Source organism: Corvus hawaiiensis, chromosome 10 (assembly GCF_020740725.1).
Source record: "Corvus hawaiiensis isolate bCorHaw1 chromosome 10, bCorHaw1.pri.cur, whole genome shotgun sequence".
Classification (NCBI taxonomy): domain Eukaryota; kingdom Metazoa; phylum Chordata; class Aves; order Passeriformes; family Corvidae; genus Corvus; species Corvus hawaiiensis.
In genome coordinates this window covers 5,371,573-5,389,059 of record NC_063222.1, presented here as the reverse complement: position 1 = coordinate 5,389,059, position 17,487 = coordinate 5,371,573, and the positions used below count along the sequence as shown (strand labels likewise).

The following is a 17,487-nucleotide window of genomic DNA, read 5'->3' as shown; positions in this document are numbered from 1 at the left end:
CTGGGCTCTGATTGGCTGCGGCGCGGCGGCAGCGCTGGGCTCTGATTGGCTGCGGCGGCGGCGGAGGCAGTTTCCGGAAGGGGCGGTGGGAGGAGGAGCGATATGGCGGCGGAGAGCGGAGCGGGGCCGCAGGAGATGATGGAGGGTGAGAGCCCGCCGGGGCTGCTGCCGAAGCTGCGGGGGTCGGGGCGGCGCGGCGGGGCCGGCTGCTCGAGCGCCGCCGCCGCCGCCGCCGCCGGGCGGTGCGGCTGCCAGCTGCGCGCCGGGGGGGGGCTCGTGGGCCGTCCGCGGTCGTGCAGCCCCCGTGTGTCCAGCCCCAGGGCCACTGCCCAGAGGGCCAGGCCCTGTCGTGTGTGTTATCGCGGCATGGCGTGATGTCCCGGGGCTCCATGTGCTAGCGGGAGAAGGAGTGGGGTTGTGGAGATGGCCGTGACGTAAAAAGTAAAGATAATAAGAAAGAAACCACCTGGATGGCGCTGGTTTTCCTTAGTCCCCTGGTGAAACGAGAGCAAATATTGAGGGGGGGCTAGCGTGGAGCTTTTTTTGGTCCAGGCCCAGGGTGGCCACCGGAGCTGTGGCTCGGTAAACGTGAAGGGACCTGGCAGGTTGTTCTGGGGAGCCGGTTGCTTTATTCTGCGAGGATTTTTTTATTGATGCCTTCACTTCTTCGTGTCATTGGTACTATTGTACATGATACTGGGGTTTTTTTCCCTAAAAGCTCTTAAAATGTAATAGTTCTAACTCCATCTCCGTAATCTTTGGAATTGCACTTCATTGATCTAAGAAATTTCCTTTTTCCTCCAGTCTTCTTCCCAGATTGTTGGTTTTAGGAAGATGTGATGGGAGGAAAAAGTGCATCCAAAATCAAAGTAGAAACAAGGGGTAAGAGGCCTTTTATTTAAGACTAAACCTTTCATTTAGTTAACTTAGGATTTCTACTAACTGCGTAGTCGTTTATGTGACTCCTGGTTATTATATCTGCTTGCTACTCCTCCCCTCTGCCCCGCTGCTGGAAATAGCCTAATTCTGCTGTTCTGTGTCTTGTGCAGTTGATAAGCGGATCGAGTCGGAGGAGTCGGGAGACGAGGAGGGGAGGAAGCAGGCGGTTCGCTTGGTGACAGAGCTCAGCCAGCAGAGCCTGAGGGATGAGCAGAACGGCGAGAACTCCGCAGGTACCGTGTCAGCCTCAACCACCACCTCCAGGAGTCCCTCGTGTGCACAGCCTGCATCAGTCCCTTGTGCTCCTTGTGGCTGCATGCTAGTTATCCACGGGAATCTGCCCCACAGCAATCTTCTTGAAGTTTCAATAAATTGTAGTGGTATTGCTGGAATAAAGTTGGCTGCTTTTTATGGAACCACTAATATTAGACCTTTGATTTTTTTTTTTTTTTTTTTTTTTTTTTTTTTTCTTATTTGTTTACCCGTCCATGTTTCCATTTGGAATATTTAATGTCAAAATGCAAACCATCTTTATTCATATTTTTCTTTTAGGGAAATTTAGAAACTTTATGTGGAAAGATGCTGGAAATTTTCATTAGAAGTAATCACGAGGAGCTTTTCGTAATTCTACCTTAGTTTATGTAGCTTTTTGCCTAAAGAATTGCCAGGTTCCTTTGGAAAGCAACAAAAACTGTTTCTAGATGGATTGAAGGAATCTGTCCATTTTATTTTTTTAAATTTAAATGTTCTAAGACGTATCAAAATTATGTCTTTGAATCCTCTCGGCTTTAAACTTTTCCTACTGATCTTACTGTTTGTATTAGGACATGGGGTAGAAGTACTGACAGACTTTTTTAAGCCTGTGAATATTTGATGGAAGGGCTTTCAGTGGCTTGCATGGAACTTGTCAGAGCAGATCCATTTCTGCAGACCCTGTGTGGTGATTTGACCCGAGCTTTTGGTGCAATCTAAAGTGTAACATCATTCTTCTGACAGAGATGTCCATGTGACTGTTATTGTTCTGGTACTGGAAGGGAAAGAATGAAACAAATTTTAGTTCTTTTTGTTGATGCATCTGTGGTGGATCCCTCCTCATCTTAACCTTGCCCATTGGGATTTGTCAAAGTATTTTTCAAACTAGTAAATTGTTACTAGAATTTCAAATCTCATCACTAAATGCGATCTATCTAGGTCTAATTTGTTGCTGATAACTGAAACTCCCTAAATATTCATAAAGAAATGCTCTTCCATAGGCAGGTCATGGCTGTGCATCCCAAGCACTATATAATTGATAAAACCATGCAGATCAGACAGAGCTTTCCTTTGCATGCCTGGAATCCTGAGTGTTTGCTCAGCTGGCGTGATCTAGCTGTGTGTTGGAGGTTATATTTTGCACATTGTTCCCCTGGGAATTCTATGAAAGGAAGTACAGAAGTGATGTACTTTTACTCAAGTGGGAGCAAGAAAAACGCATTCAGATTCGTTTGCTGAATTACATTTGTGTACTGTTTAATATAATGACTGTATTGTTACTTTTTCCAAACTGTAAGCATTCAGAAAACTAGGGCAGGAACCAAGCAGAGGAATAATTTTCGAACATTTGAGATAGCTTCCGCAGCCAGCTTTGAGTTTCTCAGCTGAAAGGAAAATGAAGAGTTTTCCACATAAGATCTTAAGTAGAAAGAGCTTGAGCAGCTGAAATTTCCAATTCATCATTTAGCTAATTCTCTGAGGAATAGAGCCTCTGGTTAGAAAGCTTATAACTGAGCTATTTATAATATTCTTCATGCATATGCACTTAAAAAGTGTAGTTAGGCTTTTTGTTGATTGAAATGCTTGTGGTACTGGGAACTTACGTAACTCGGTAATGACTGTTCCTGCTGTGGAATTTGGGTTTTCTGAATGGTGGAATTTTTTTTTTCTACCTCTGCAAAGGCATGTGGCTTGCAAGGCATAGGTTACACAAAAATTCAATTATGAAACTTCACTGCCATGGTGATGGTTTTTTCCCCTTGGGAAACATGCAGTGTTGAGAAGTGTGGAGTAAAGCAATTTGTAAGGGAAATTGCAGTCCTGGCTGTAAAGTGCTGGTAGGAGGGTCAGTTTAGAGTTTTTATATCCAGTCAGTTCATAAATAAAATTATATATAAATGCCTGTAAATTTACTAGAACTATTTTTCTCTTATTTTTCTTTTCTTTTTCTGTTCTTTGAGAAAAAATATATTTTAACATTTTCATATCGATACTGATTTACAGCTGATAGCGGATACACATCTCACTCAGGCTTCTATGTGCTTTATACACAGCACATAGACTTCATGACAGTTGGCTTTATTACACAACAGCAGTGCTTGTGTGTTCAGTTTTAAATTTCTTTTATTTTAGTGAATTTGATATGTATCCTGTGGGATTTGGTTTTGCACTGTTGGATTTGAGTGCTGTTATCCACGCTGGCTATCATGAGTGGTCTTTCAAAGCCATGTGTCAGAATTAAGAGGAGCTACCCTTTGACAGGCCCCAGAACAGAGTATTTAACACATTACCTAAATCAAATGTTTATAAATTCAAATACTCAACCTTGCTAGTCAAACAAAGAATTTTTTTTACTTGAATGGGTTTTTTTATTGAAGATTTTTTTTTTTACTAAGTGTATGATTGGCTTTCTGTTGGACAACTTTAAAATCTCAAAGAACTTGAAACTCAAAAAGTTCCTTTACTGTGAACACTAAATCACTGCCAGTATGACTCAATGCAAGGGGCATAATGCGGATTTTTTTCATGTGATGTCTCAAATAACTGTTGTTCCAAACTTGGGCACTGTTCCTGTGGGCTGTAAATTCAGCAAGACTGCTTGTTTGGCTTGGAGCACTTCCCACTGACAGTCTTTGCACCCAAGAAACAGGTCAAAGAGGTGCAGCCTTGATAGCAGCAGGGTAGGGTATCCCACTCCCTTGCTGAAGTGCATAGCTCCTGGTCTGGAACTAAAATAAGAAAATACAAGCATTGCCCACTGCTAATTGCTGACAGGCACATGTATGTGTGTCAGTTTTGGTGGCATTTCTGTTTTCTCAAGCCTACGAGCTCATTTTGCATTCCTAAAATATAATTTGTTTCCTGCTAATTTGTGCTATTTAAAAAAAAAAAAAATTAAAATATGAGATTGCTGTTTCCGTCTTAATTTCTGTGAATCAGTTTAGTGAGTCTCTTTCCTGTTTAAATGCCCAGGCAAGAGCAACAGCCCAAATGCAGGAAGGTCAGTGATGATTTGTGGACCACCAAACCCTTGGAGTTGGATGGTAGCATTAAAAATGGTGATGCTGGTACTGTTTGTGCCTATGCTACTGCTTACAAGGCCAAGCATTAGTAGGAGAAGCACTCATTAAATAGGAATACTTGGCATTTTACAGGGATGTTGTAACCTTGCTGTGCTGTGGAAATAGTCACTGCTGCTGGGTTAAGGGAGTGAGCTTGCATACATGCAGGAGTTAGTGCAAAGCCTTTGGGATGTGACTGTAATTAAAGTTGCTTGGATTTTTGGTAGTACATTCAGAAGCTCTGCACATGAAGTAAAAAAAGCTTGCATGTTGTACGTCAATTTTGCAAAGCTGAATTAGACTTTGTTTTCTTTCAGAAATTGATGCAACCAGCACACCATCTCCAACAAACGGGAATTGGCATGAATTATTCAGCATGAATTCTCCAGTAAATTTCCCTCCCTCATGTACTGTGGTAGAAGCACAGCAAATGCTGGGGTGTCTTCCAGAGCTATAAAAGCATTTCCCAAGAAAATTCATGCAGTGGGATAAGCAGTGTTGTCTGGCATAGCAGAGAGTTCAGCCAAACAAAGGAAGGGAGATCCATGCAGAAGTGTTCACATAAGGTGGCAGTGCTGATAAAAAAAAGCCTGAAGGCTGGGATTGTTGAGATGCTTGGTCATCCCTGGTCATCTCACTAGACAGTTAAGATTCCTTCTTGGCAGGGTTTTATTATGTTGTCAGAGGAGCACAGACACTTTGGATGATGTGTCTTCAGAGGGATGATGGCCCTAGGTGTGAAGGAAAGGCATCCCACCCAGTCTTGAGCCAACAGTTTTCAGCAACCACACAGGCAGGTCAGGCAAGGTGCTGGTCTGTGTGTCTTTTGCATCTGAGCATGAAATTCTGCTTTAAGAAAGTTTTTTTTTTCCGTAACTGGCTGTCACATTGAAAACCAAGTAGGTGAAGTGTGGTTTTAATGAAGCAGAATGTCTGAACTGTGCATCTCATGTGTTTCTTCTCCTGAGGAGCATTTGCTCTCCTGGTCTCCCTGGATGCCAGCTGTTACCTTGCCTTTAGCTACGTGGTACAGAAGTTCATAATGGATTTGCTTCTCCTGCAGGAGAAGCGGAGACACCAGTGGACATGGAGACTATTAGCCTGGACCCAGAAGCTGAGGTAAAGGCAGATTTTTGTCCTTACGGGCTTTATACGGCAGGAAGCAAAGGTAGGCAAAGGCAAGTATTGAAACCTGGTTAAAAGATCTAATTCTTCTGAAGGTGCTGGCTGCTGTGATCCTCCCCAGAACTGATTCAGAGCTTTTAGACTAGAAGTAGAGGTGTTTTATTCTTGATCACTAGCTGAAACATTTTGTTAGTACTTTAGAATTTTAAATCAAGCGTCGAGGCGCTGAAAGTGTGTCTGTGCTGCAAGAGGTATTGCTACAAGCTTCAGAGAGTATGTTCAATGAGCTGTTTGCTGCTGTGAGCCCTGTGATTTGGAACAGGCACGGTGACTTACCCAGCCCAGAGCCTTGGCATTGGCAACCTCATGAGCCCCTAAGGGGCACAGTGTTTGAGCTGGATGGGGAAGTGCTCTGTTTCTCTTTGACTTGCAAAACTGGAGCATCTGGGGCTGAACAGCACAGATGGGAAGTGCCTCAGCTGATTGCCAGTGCAGAATTAACGTTCACAGAACCACTGGTTGTTCAAACTGTCAGTGGTTCCTGCTCATCTGAGGCCTGGAACTGGCAACTGGTGTTCCAGTTAAGCCCTAGCAAAGTAGGTAAGAGAATTTTATGCAAAACTTTATTTATGCAAGAATTTTTCCATCTTAATACATTTCTGAAGATTTCTAATTTTGGCAATGCTCAGAGACTTGGGAAAGGGCTGTTGCCTTTTCACAGGTACTGCATTTGCAGTTGACAAGCTTAGGCCGTGTGCCTCACCTGTGGTGGTAAAATCATGTGCCAAACCTATTTTGCAAATGCTCTTTGAAGGGAAGTTTTAATGAGCTACACATTTTGTAAGACTATAATTTCCTTAGAACAAAGTACCAGTTTGATCTTTAAAGACCAAATTTGTTTTGAAACAACTGCTAAATCCCTCCATTTCTCTTTAAGGATGTTGACTTGAATCATTTCCGAATTGGGAAGATTGAAGGATTTGAGGTGCTCAAGAAAGTGAAGGTAACAGTTCTAGGGAATAGAGAATGCCTCTTGGAACTAAGGGTTTTGTGGATCTAACCTATAAGAGGACAGATACAGAGCCCCTTTTTGGCTGAGATTTAGTGAGTTCACTTCCTTTTTAGCTGAAGAAGGTAGTGTTCACCTATTTGTCAAATAGTAATAAAAATCCTGGGATTTTGCAGGTTTGTTTTGGAAATGGATGAGAGACAAAGCATCAGGGCACATCCTGAGGGACATCCTGGACTAACATAGCAGACTGAACATAGAATAATGTGGATGGGAAAGGATCTCTGGAGGTGTCCAGTAAAACCCTCAAAGCAGGCCCAGTTAGAACATGTTGCTTAAGGCCGCCTCAGTTAAGCTTTTGAGTATTTCCAAGGACAGAGATTATGTACCCTCTCTGGGCTGCTGTTAGTGTCTGACTATTGTGGTTGAAAGATTTCCTTCTGTAGAATTGGAGTAAACCAAGAAAAGATTGTATTAAAAAAAAAAAACAGACCAAAAAAACCCCAACAAACCACCAACAACCAAACAAATTCCCAGTAAAACTTCATGGGGAAACTCTCACACACACACACCTCTTTGTCTGGAAGCCAAAAGGCATTACATGCAATCCTTCATATCCATTTTCCTGTTTCTTTTTAAACTTTTCCTCAACAATTAGACCCTATGTCTTCGTCAGAATTTGATCAAGCGCATTGAAAACCTGGAGCAATTGCAGACCTTGCGGGAGCTGGATCTCTATGACAATCAAATTCGGAAGATTGAGAACTTGGAGTCTCTGGCAGAACTTGAGTGAGTCCAGGGGAATCACCAGGATTAGGTTGGGGGTGGTTTGCTACTCACTGTGTTACTCATGCTGCACTTATTCCAGTGTTTATCACCCAAGCCTCTCTCAGAATTTGTTTTGGTGCTCTGTGAAGGATAATAATGTCTATTCTCTATTGATATTTAACCTGTGCAGTAAACTGGTTTCATTATCCATAAGCTGCCCAGGAACAGGCAGCTGGAAATGAAACCTGTGCTGTGTAAGGCACTGAGAATGGCAGGTGGTTGCAGCTTGTGTGGGAGCTCTGAGGCCCCCTTTGCTGTTGCAGCCAGAGCTCTGTGTAACAGGTTTTTATTCCTGCAAAAATGACAAGAGATTTCAGGTAAGGTTATGATTTTTTTTTTAAGAGTGTTATGGAAGGAGTAAGTACCCTTCCAAGTTTCTGAGTTTCTGGCATTTGCCTGGGATCACTCTGGAGATGCATTACAAAACTGTTCCCATTGGGGCGAGGACTGGCCTACTTCCCACAATCACAACTGCTTCCTGCCCAGGGGAGGCCTTGACATGGTCCTGTCAAAAGGAGATCTTGCAGGCAAGTACCTTCAACAAGGTAAATGCAGATTGGCTTCCTCCCACAGTGGCAGTTCCATGGCTGGGCAAAATAATGCCTGTCTTCTGCATGTGGCAGATGATTTTTTTTTTTTTTTTTTTTTTTTGCTAACACACTACAGAAGTACTTTGAAAGTTGTATTTGTTGTATTTTCTGATAAAAAGACATGACACTCATGACTTTAGCTTCAAGGCCTAGCAAAGGCTTGATCTCTGCAGACAGTGAGATTCCCCACCAATTTACAAGTGCCCTTTTCAGAATCATCCATGCCTGGTGGACTGATGACACCTCTGGTTTGTTTTACCTCAGGATCCTGGACATCTCCTTTAATGTTCTGCGACACATTGAAGGACTAGATCGGCTTACCCAACTTAAAAAACTCTTCCTTGTCAACAACAAAATCAGCAAAATTGAGAATTTGAGCAACTTGCAGATGCTACAGATGTTAGAGTTGGGATCCAACCGAATTCGGGTAGGTTTGCTCTTTGAGATGTTAGCTGGAGAGTTTTGAGCTCTTTGGCGTGAGATTGGCATTTTCTGAAAGTGCCCTGCATTGATTTGATTTGCAGTTTTGTTGGTTTTTTACTGTTCCAGTCACTCACTGTGCTTATTGCTGTGCATGCTGGAGCCTTTCATTATGCATTAGTGTCTGGCTACTAAATCACCGTTTGTGAACTTCTGTCTTGAATGAACTCGTGGATCCCTTGTGTGTTTCCTTTTGCAGGTGATGGTTGCTTCCTGCTAGAGCCAAGCCTATCAAAACTAGCAATTGTTTTCTCTTACCTTTCTACAGACTGGTGCTGAGGCAATGAAACCTACTGAATGCAAAATGAGTTTGATTTGCAGGTGTAATTGGCAGCCAGCTATGGCAGTCAGTCTTGTTTAGGAAAAAGATTTTCTTGAGGCTTTGCTCTGAAATGGCTTTAAAAACTAAAACTTGGTACTGTACTGCTGATTGCTTTTGGGTTTTATTGTGCAGTTTGGGACTTTTTTCCATTTAAAATCTGTGCCATTTACAGGAGAGCAGTTCTGAGTAGTCTCTCCTGTCCCTAAGGTGTGATTCTCTGTATTTGCTCAGTTCATAAGAGAACTGGTCAGACAGATGACACAAAACATGCAAAATAACCTTTTTTTTTTTTCTTTAAGCTTTTTAAATTACATGCTCTTTAGAAAATACTCATAAAAGATGAGGGCATTTCAATCAGTGTGGTGTAAGTTGGTGAGAATTTACTTGTTATGCTGAAAGAAGAGTTTAGGAAAAGATCTGTCCTTTTTATTTCAGGACTTGTGGAAGAACACTTGTCTTTGTAGAAAAGAAGGAAACTTCAGCTATTAAAAACAGCCCTCTAAGGCAGAAATGTGTGCTGCTTTTTTTGAAGAGGAAAAATTTTGGTTTTCTCCTAAAGCTAAAGTGGACTGAATTGTTTTCCAGGAATTTCTGCTTTGGAAATGAAATTATTTGAGGGAATAAATCTAGAGTGTGAGAACATAAGCCAGGCCAGATGAGGGATTAGGAACCTTAGAGTTCACACAGGATGGGGGAACAGGAGTTATGTAGAGAGGCACTTGGCTTTTTTCAGAAGCAGGACAGGCTCAGCACACTGATCCTTACATTACAAAAGCTGGGTTAAGCAAAGCTGTACTGTATTCTGTATCTAAGCATCATTATCTTCTGGAAAAAAAAGAAATCCAGCTAGATTTCTGAGCTGATACTTAGGCAGTACATGGTCAATAATGTTGTCAAGCCAAGGAATATCTTTTTAACAATGAGGTTAGATTTATTTTGTGTGTATTTTCTCAGTGTTGAGCCTGAGCGTATTAACAGAACAAACAAAAAAACCCTGGAATTGTCACTGTGTGGGTAACACAAGCTTCTTAAATTGCTTTATTTTGAATGATTTTTTTTCTGTTTGTCTGTTAATTCTATTCTGACTTCTTCAAACAGCAGTGCTCCATGCTTCTAGTTGCTCTGCTGGAGTGAGTAACCTGTAACTTGGCTTGGCACAAAGAAATCTCATGCTGTCTGGGGGCACCTAGAACTCCTGTGCTAGCTTTTTCTTGGAGTAGGGTGGCTTGGCTGTGTGCTTTACAGGTGGGCATATCCTTAACTCTCTAGGGTACAAGCCTGTGGACTCCTCAGGCAGTGTTCTTGGCTCTGAGGTGCCTGTTTGACTGCTTCCCTGTGCATGGAAGCTGCTGCAGTAGGGCTGTTCTTGCCTACTCTGCTGCACACTCAAACCTCTCAGAGTACCCTTATCTTGGAATCCCTCATGACTTAGCACTTTCTGTTCTGTTTCTTCTGAATGAATGGTGGGGAGCAGAACTTTGTGCTTGAGCTGACATATTTAATGCTTTTTTCCTGAAGTTGGACTGAGGCAACTAAAATGTAAGCACTTCTTCGCTTGTTCCTTAAGTTTTTGTTCCCTCATGTCCATCTGTTCCGTTCCTCTCCCTGTCCTGAGTCATCAGTATTTCCTCGTCAGGGCTGGAGAAGCTGCCAATGAGCAACAAATCTATTCTTTTTCTTGCAAGGTCAAAACAGGGCTAAGTCCATAGGCTAGAAGGGGGGGTGAATGCAAATTTGAGTTGATTAACACTGTATGTTCAGTCTTTTGGCAGTTGTGGGATAGAGGCTGAAAAGATTCTTACCTTTCCTGAGTGTCCATCATCTTCTTCTTCCTCCTCATGTTATTACTTGCACAGGTAAACACACACACACAGAGTAATCCAAGTGGTGCTAGGACTCAGCAGCCTGGCTCACCAGCACTACTGCTTTGAAACTTTGGCAGGCAAGAAGCATGTGGAAAAGAAAAGTTGAGATGTCACAACCCACCTGAGCACAGATACACAGCTCTGGGTGTGCCTGTGTCCATATTATTGTTTCACTTCGAGCTGAAGTCTGGTTGTAAAATCCTTGTGGCTTTTAACAGCATCTTGGGTTTTTAATTCAGAGGCTTTTCTCCGCAAAATAAAAGTGTTTCCTTTTGTTTGCAGGAGGCTTTTGTAATCCTACCCTTTTCCCTTTTTTTTTCATTTTTTGTTCATGCTTTCTCCCTTCCTTTGTAATATCCTTGCTGCTTCACAGAGATCCTTATTTTCTCTTACTGAAGGCTCAGCTCAGACTAAACTGGTACAGTGTCTGTACTCTCCCAGCTGCATGTGTATTTAAAAAGTGCACATCACTCAGACTGGTGTGAGTGTGTTCTGCCAGACTCGTGACTGTATGGCCAGTACTTAAATCTATTAACACATACACCTGTGAGACAGTTAACTTTGCTTATGGCAGAGAAGCTGAACAACCTGCCTCTGTGCTATGCAGTCACTGATGTGCAGGATTAAATTTACAAATTGTGCTTTTTCTTCCCAGATTCTCTTTCCATTCACAAGTGACAGATTTTTCTTGCTTCACTAATGAGTATCTTCTACCCAGGATACACCACAAGGTTATAACGTGGCTACAAAATGACAGCCACAGCTGCCTGGTGCAGTTTTGCATCGCTGCAATAACACTGTCTCCTCTGGTCATTTCACAGGCAATTGAAAACATCGACACCTTGGCCAATCTTGACAGTCTGTTCCTTGGAAAGAATAAAATCACCAAGCTCCAGAACTTGGATGCGCTGACAAGCCTGACTGTGCTCAGTATACAGGTATTGGTTGTGTTCTGAAAAGCCTCGGTGACATGAACCACCCTGTGATTTAGGAGCAGCTCTTCTGAATCACCAGAATGGTTTGGGTGGGAAGGAACCTTAAGGCTCATCCCATTCCAGCCCCTGCCATGGGCAGGGACACCTTTTGCTAGCCCAGGCTGCTCCAAGCCCTGTCCAACCTTGCCTTGGACACTTCCAGGGATTCAGGAGCAGCCACAGATGCTCTGGGCACCCTGTGCCAGGGCCTCACCTCCCTCACAGGGAAGAATTTCTTCCTAACATCTGATTTAAACCTGCCTTCCTTCAGCTTAAGGCCATTCCCCCTTGTCCTACCACTACATACCCTTGTGAAAAATCCCTCTTCAGCCTTCTTGTAAGCCCCCATTAGCAGATCTGCAGTGTTAGGGTCAAACTCCTGTGCTGGAAGGAAATGTGATCTTCTTTGTGTTGGTTTTTTTTCATCCTTTCATGCTACTTGAGATTGACAGACACTGATAAAATTATAAAACATTTGATTTTCATGGAAGAAAGAACAGGAAATGGATGTTATTCCCCATTTCCTTCCTGAAACACTGTTTCCTAATGTATTACAATAACATGGAAAGTGTTACATCAGGGAGTCCCTACAATGACAGTGGCTCAGTGTCACTGCCTTCTTACTGAGGAGGCAAGAAATGTGAACAAGCCTGTGCTAAATGCAGTCTGTCCTTAATGAGCTTTTGAAAAGCTTCTTCCTTTTTAAAAGGTGGAATAAAAATTACTCAGCTGATTTCTTTCACCAAGTCTCCTTCTTATCCATATGACAATGCTTGTGCATGCTAGTATCTCTTAAAGCTGTTGGCAGGACACACTGACTACATGCTGTGGTACCTGTATGCACCATTATTCCATAGGACATAAAGAATTAGCTACAGCAGGGTGCAGTGGAATTCAGGTGCTGTAACTTCCCCTCTGACCTTCCCATTTATAAAGACCTACAGAATGAATGCTGTTCTTGCACAGGCCTGTTGTTCGTAAAGACACCAAGCAGAAAACTTTCAGGCTGCAACTTCTGATGGGAAGGTCAGAGTCTGATTCTTCCTGGAGACTGGGACTCCCATGGAACTTCCTCATGCATCAGTGGTGCAGAGATCAAACAGCTGAGTTCACAAGATCAGTGTGGGCCCAAGCAGACTATTTTCCCTTCCCAGCCATTCTTTAGAGAAATGGATTTCCCCCAGTGAGTCCCCTGGGTTTGAGTTTGTTTGGAGTGGTGCTAAACAGCCTGCTACACTTCCAGAATAACCGTCTGACCAAGATTGAGGGGCTGCAGAGCTTGGTGAATTTGCGGGAGTTGTACATCAGCCACAACGGCATCGAAGTCATCGAGGGACTGGAGAACAATGTGAGCAGGCTTTTGCTGACTCTGCTACACAATTGCTGCCCTAAGCTGCTTGTGCTGGTGGTTTTTCTAGAGGTTTTTGTTCCTCGGTTTCCCCAGTTACATGTGGGTTCCTGAGTCTCTTGAGAGACCACAAATATCCAAGTGTTTGTTAGATGTTAAAATACCTCGTGTGAGTAAAGCTCCTCCAGATATTCTGGAGTAGAATTATTTTCATGACGTGGGGAAGGGAAGCCCAAGATGTGGCTGAAGCAGTAGCCTGGCTGATGTTCAGCCAGGGGAAGACACAGCTGGCTGGCTGCTGCAGCCTTTCAGATAACCATGAGTGCTTTTCTATAGGAAAAAACTGGAGCTGGGAGTGAGAGAGGCCAGCCATGGCATGCAGCTTGCCTTCCTGTCAGTGTACATGTCCAGCTTTCTGGATGGGATGGATTTCGTGGAAGCCTGTATCATTTTCATTCTCACTCAGCAAAAGTTTTTCTAAAACTGTTGAGTTTCCTGCTGCTAAGAGTTTGTTCCACTCTGCTGCTCAAGGGGACACTTGGGATCTGATTTTTAATCCTCCTCTTAATGTACTTTGAGGAAAGCTCACTTTTTAGGAGCCCTTGGCTGGCAGTTGCCATCCAGCAGGTAACTGCCTTCATTTTTGTCACATGGCTTCTGTGGGGGTCAGTAGCCCAGCTGAATTGAAAACAATCTTCCTTGTTGGATACAGGCAGTAAGAGTTGAGCTGAATGTGGGCAGCTGGCAATAATGTGTCTGCTCCTGACAGTTTCCAACTCTGGGCCTGAAAAAAGTGGCACAGGGAAGATGAAGGGGAATCTGATCTATATTTTTGTGTTTGCTTTGTCTAGAACAAACTCACAATGCTGGACATTGCATCCAACAGAATTAAGAAGATTGAGAATATCAGCCACCTAACAGAGCTGCAGGAGTTCTGGGTAAGCACAGGCCAGAGCTGTTCCCCAAAATGTCTGTCCAACAGTGAGGGAAACCCTTCTGATGGGGAGCATGTACACCTGTGGGCCTTGGAGTGAACTCCTCTAGTTCTGCTGATCAGCTTTAAGAGCTTGACAGTCTGCATGGATAGAGTGTGTGGTGGTTTTCCCTAGGGAAAGGGCAAAGCATAAAAATGTCTTTCTGAGCTTTACTGAGCAGTAAGAAGCCCGTGTCTGCCTAGGAAATGGGCCCTGCCTTCACATTCAGGTTGGTTATGAAACAGCCCCACATGTCCTATTTCTGCAACCCCTCTTTCTGTAAGTGAGCATGACAGAGTAACAGGGGAAGCACAGAGCTTGTGCAGAGCAGAGTTGGTATGTTTATGGTGTTACAAATGCGAAGAAAACGAAGCCATCTTCTGGTTCCATTCCTATGAGGAGGATAACAGCTTAGGGTTGCTTCTGTTCCTGAATTGCTGAGCTCTTTGGCTTTCCTAAGTCAGGTCAGGAAATTCACAGAGATACCCTGTCCTGAAGCATCAGCACCATGCCGTGTTTGGGAGCTGTGTACACATCTGCTCACCTGAAAAAATGGAGGAGCAGCAGCAGGCGTTGATGAGCTGGTATGTGCTGCAGATCTTGGAGAGTTTCTGCATTCAAGGCTGAGAAAAAGAGTTGTGCTGTATAATGTCTGTCATTTGGATTTAAACTCTTGGGCAGATGCTGAGAGAAAAGGAGTGGAAAGCAGCTTCAAATGAAAGCCAGCTGGAGTCTGGAGTCCAGGCTCCTTAGATCGTTTTCCTCATCTTGCAGTGTGGCTTAGGAGACAGCTGGTGGTGTTACCTGTCCATGCCTGTCTGTAAGGAACCCTTCAAGGAGCAGGACTGAGAAGCCTGTTTAACATGACACCTTTTGGGCAGTAGAAGTGAGGCAGTGCAGTGTGGCTGCTGTGGGGCCTGTCCTGATCCTGGGCAATTTCCTCCTGTCTTCCTCTTTGCTGTTGCTCTGCTTACAGGAGGTGTCTGCACTGGTTGCACTTGTACTGAAGGGACAGGCCAGATCTGAACTTGGCTGGATTCCTTTGCAAAAACACCAGTGTGGTTAGAGTCCTTTGTCACAGCAGAACACTGGCCAAAATCTGTTTGCTGAGCACAGAAAATGCCCTCCTATATTTGTTCAACACTATGTTTAAAAAACCTCACTTGTTTGAAAAGGAGCAGGGCAGAATTTTCAGTGGAAACCAGTGTTGTATCTCCCAATTTATGGGTTTTTTCACTGACTGCACATAAAAATGTCCTTTAACTCCTTAAGTAAACAGAATTCAAAATCCTAGACACTGTGATAGTCTTCTAGCAGTTTCCCAGTGGAGGGACTGAGACATCTGAAGGTTGAGAGGCTTGCTAAAGTAACATTGTGATGAGCTGTAAGCAGAATGAGACAATCCAGTGAGGTTTTTTATCTTTTATTTGAAGGTGGCATTGCTACAGTGACTGTCTCAGGGTTGCCTTGCAGCTTTGCTTCCTTGTTGGACAGCTGAAGCACTTATTCTTCTGTGTGGAATTGCTGAGCCAACAATGAGGCAGGAGAAGAACCCAAATCAGAGAGCTTGGCATTTCCTCTGGAGCGTAGAAGGGAAATTTATGTAGAGGAGAGAGGAAAATGTTGCTTTTCTTGTCGGTTTGGGACTTTTTTTTAATGTTTCCTGGGAAGTCATAAAAGCAAAGATGGATGTCACAGTGGAAATAAATAATGATATAAAGATTTCCAGCCCATAAATGCACAGTGGAGTGGGAGATGGTGTAGAGACTGACCTGCTGCCTTGCAGGGTCTTTCCTAGCCTGGTGGTTAGACTGGATCTGCTGTCTGAAGGGTGGAGCATCTGACCAGCAGCCAGGGCAGCGTGGGGGAGCTGGGTTTAGTACGGAGGCCTGGGGTGTGAGACAGGAAAGCTCATCTCAGAGGTTCCAGGGGCAGAAGGATCTTGTAGACAAGGTGTTCATGAGCGTGAAGCCTGTGCAGCCCTGGTAGCAGTGATGCAGCACCATGACTGCTTTCCTGCCGGCCAGGCCTGGCTTGGGGCTGCCTGTGGGTGTGACCATGCCTGTGTGTGCTCTGCAGATGAATGACAACCTCGTTGAGAGCTGGAGCGACCTGGATGAGCTGAAAGGAGCCAAGAATTTGGAGACTGTATACCTGGAGCGAAACCCCTTGCAGAAGGACCCCCAGTACCGGCGCAAAATCATGCTGGCCCTCCCCACTGTCCGGCAGATCGATGCCACATTCGTTCGATTCTGAGCCTCTTGCTGCCCTCTCTCTCCTGCCCTCCTCCAAGAAATGTCCCAGCAGGGTTTTTTATCCACTCACCACTCCCCAGGTCTTCAGTACACTGACACAGACAGGGCAAATAGTCAATAAAAAGCACTGAAACCAGATCTCGTGTACAATGCACTCATTGTTTTTGAAATGTTGTTATTATTATTATTAAATCTTAACACAAGAGCCTTCACTGTGCCTGTGTTTTTTATCTTATGGGGAAGTTTTACCAGAAGGTGTTTGCAGCCACTTGCTGACCAGTGTTGACTCTGTGACACATGTTCAGAATAGGAATGTCCTTGCAAATGCCACATCCAGGCTCAAGAGTGGTTTGTAAAAATGGAAAAAGATCTGATGAAGATCCCCAGCCAGGTTAGTTTCCAGGTATTAGTCAGTGCTAAACACCTGGTGGTAGGACATGGGGCTGCAGGCAGAGTAGCCTTTTTGTACTCATGTTTTTAAACACAGCTCCAAGCTCCTGAGAGCACTGGGGACAAACTGGTATTAATATATTAATGGTGGGCAAGGTAAGGGTTTGGAAGCACTTTGTTGCAGACAGTGTTTGCCATCAGAAAGTATGAATCACGTCCTGCTTCCACTGAAGATGGCAGTGTGGCATTGCTGTCCCTCTGCACCTCTGTTTGATCTGGGCAATTGAACTGTGTCTCTCCAGCAGCTGAAAAACTCCTGGAAGCACTTGCCCTCTGCTGCTGTGTTTGTCCAACAGGCGCGTCATCAGTCCAGGGGAGCAAGGAAAACACAGGAGGGGTGCTTGCAAATTTGCTCTTGCTGGTAGTTTGATTCATTCTGAGCTGACATGGGTTTGAATCTTAGGAAGAGGGGGATGAATTCCTTCTTCAGCTGGAGACGAGGAATATTAAGCAGGACAGTGTGGCCCTTTAAAGATTTTAGTTCCCTTTTGTGGGCCGTGTTACATTTGCTCACTGGCAGCTCTGCTGTGGATTGTGCTGCTGCTGGAGGTGGGGTGGTGACTGGGCTTGACTGGGGAACCTGCACCCCACCATGCCACTGAACTGAGAATGGGGGGAGATGAGCTGCTTTGAGTGCCCAAAGGTGCCACGAGCTCTCCATGGGGACTGTAAAAGCAGGATCTCAGTCACTCTGTGGCCCTTGGTGCTGTACCCCCACACTGTTCCTGGGCTGGTGGCATGTCCCTTGACTGGCAGGCAAAACACAGCTGGGATTTTACCCAGAGCTGCAAAAACCAACACAAACTGTTTTGTTGTAGGTGTGAGGTGAACACAGTGCTTAAATCTTCCCTGGTGCCCCAAAATCCTTGTGCCTTGGCTGGGCACCAGCCCCTCCAGGGTGCAAGGGGGACCTGGTCCCCCTCACTGCCTCTCCCTGAGTCCCACTGAACCCTCTTTGCTCAGGGCCACACAGGGCTCCACCTCCAGCTCAAACAAAGGCAGGGCCTCCTCCAG

The 17,487-nt window shown here is 44.4% G+C and overlaps 1 protein-coding gene across 2 annotated transcripts; it reads left to right on the top strand.

The window, feature by feature from the left end:
* Nucleotides 1-45: 45 nt before the first annotated feature.
* On the top strand, nucleotides 46-16,228 carry PPP1R7 (protein phosphatase 1 regulatory subunit 7). Of its 2 annotated transcripts, XM_048314363.1 has the most exons (11): nucleotides 61-145; nucleotides 805-882; nucleotides 1,050-1,172; nucleotides 5,317-5,372; nucleotides 6,316-6,381; nucleotides 7,046-7,176; nucleotides 8,070-8,232; nucleotides 11,294-11,410; nucleotides 12,690-12,794; nucleotides 13,646-13,732; nucleotides 15,848-16,228. In XM_048314363.1, exons 2-11 carry the CDS (start codon nucleotides 840-842, stop codon nucleotides 16,022-16,024), a joined length of 1,068 nt encoding a protein of 355 aa, XP_048170320.1. In that variant the 5' UTR covers nucleotides 61-145; nucleotides 805-839; the 3' UTR covers nucleotides 16,025-16,228. The 2 variants fall into 2 exon arrangements, with proteins under 2 accessions (XP_048170321.1, XP_048170320.1); XM_048314364.1 differs by lacking the exon at nucleotides 805-882 and having other exon boundaries at nucleotides 46-145.
* Nucleotides 16,229-17,487: the final 1,259 nt, after the last annotated feature.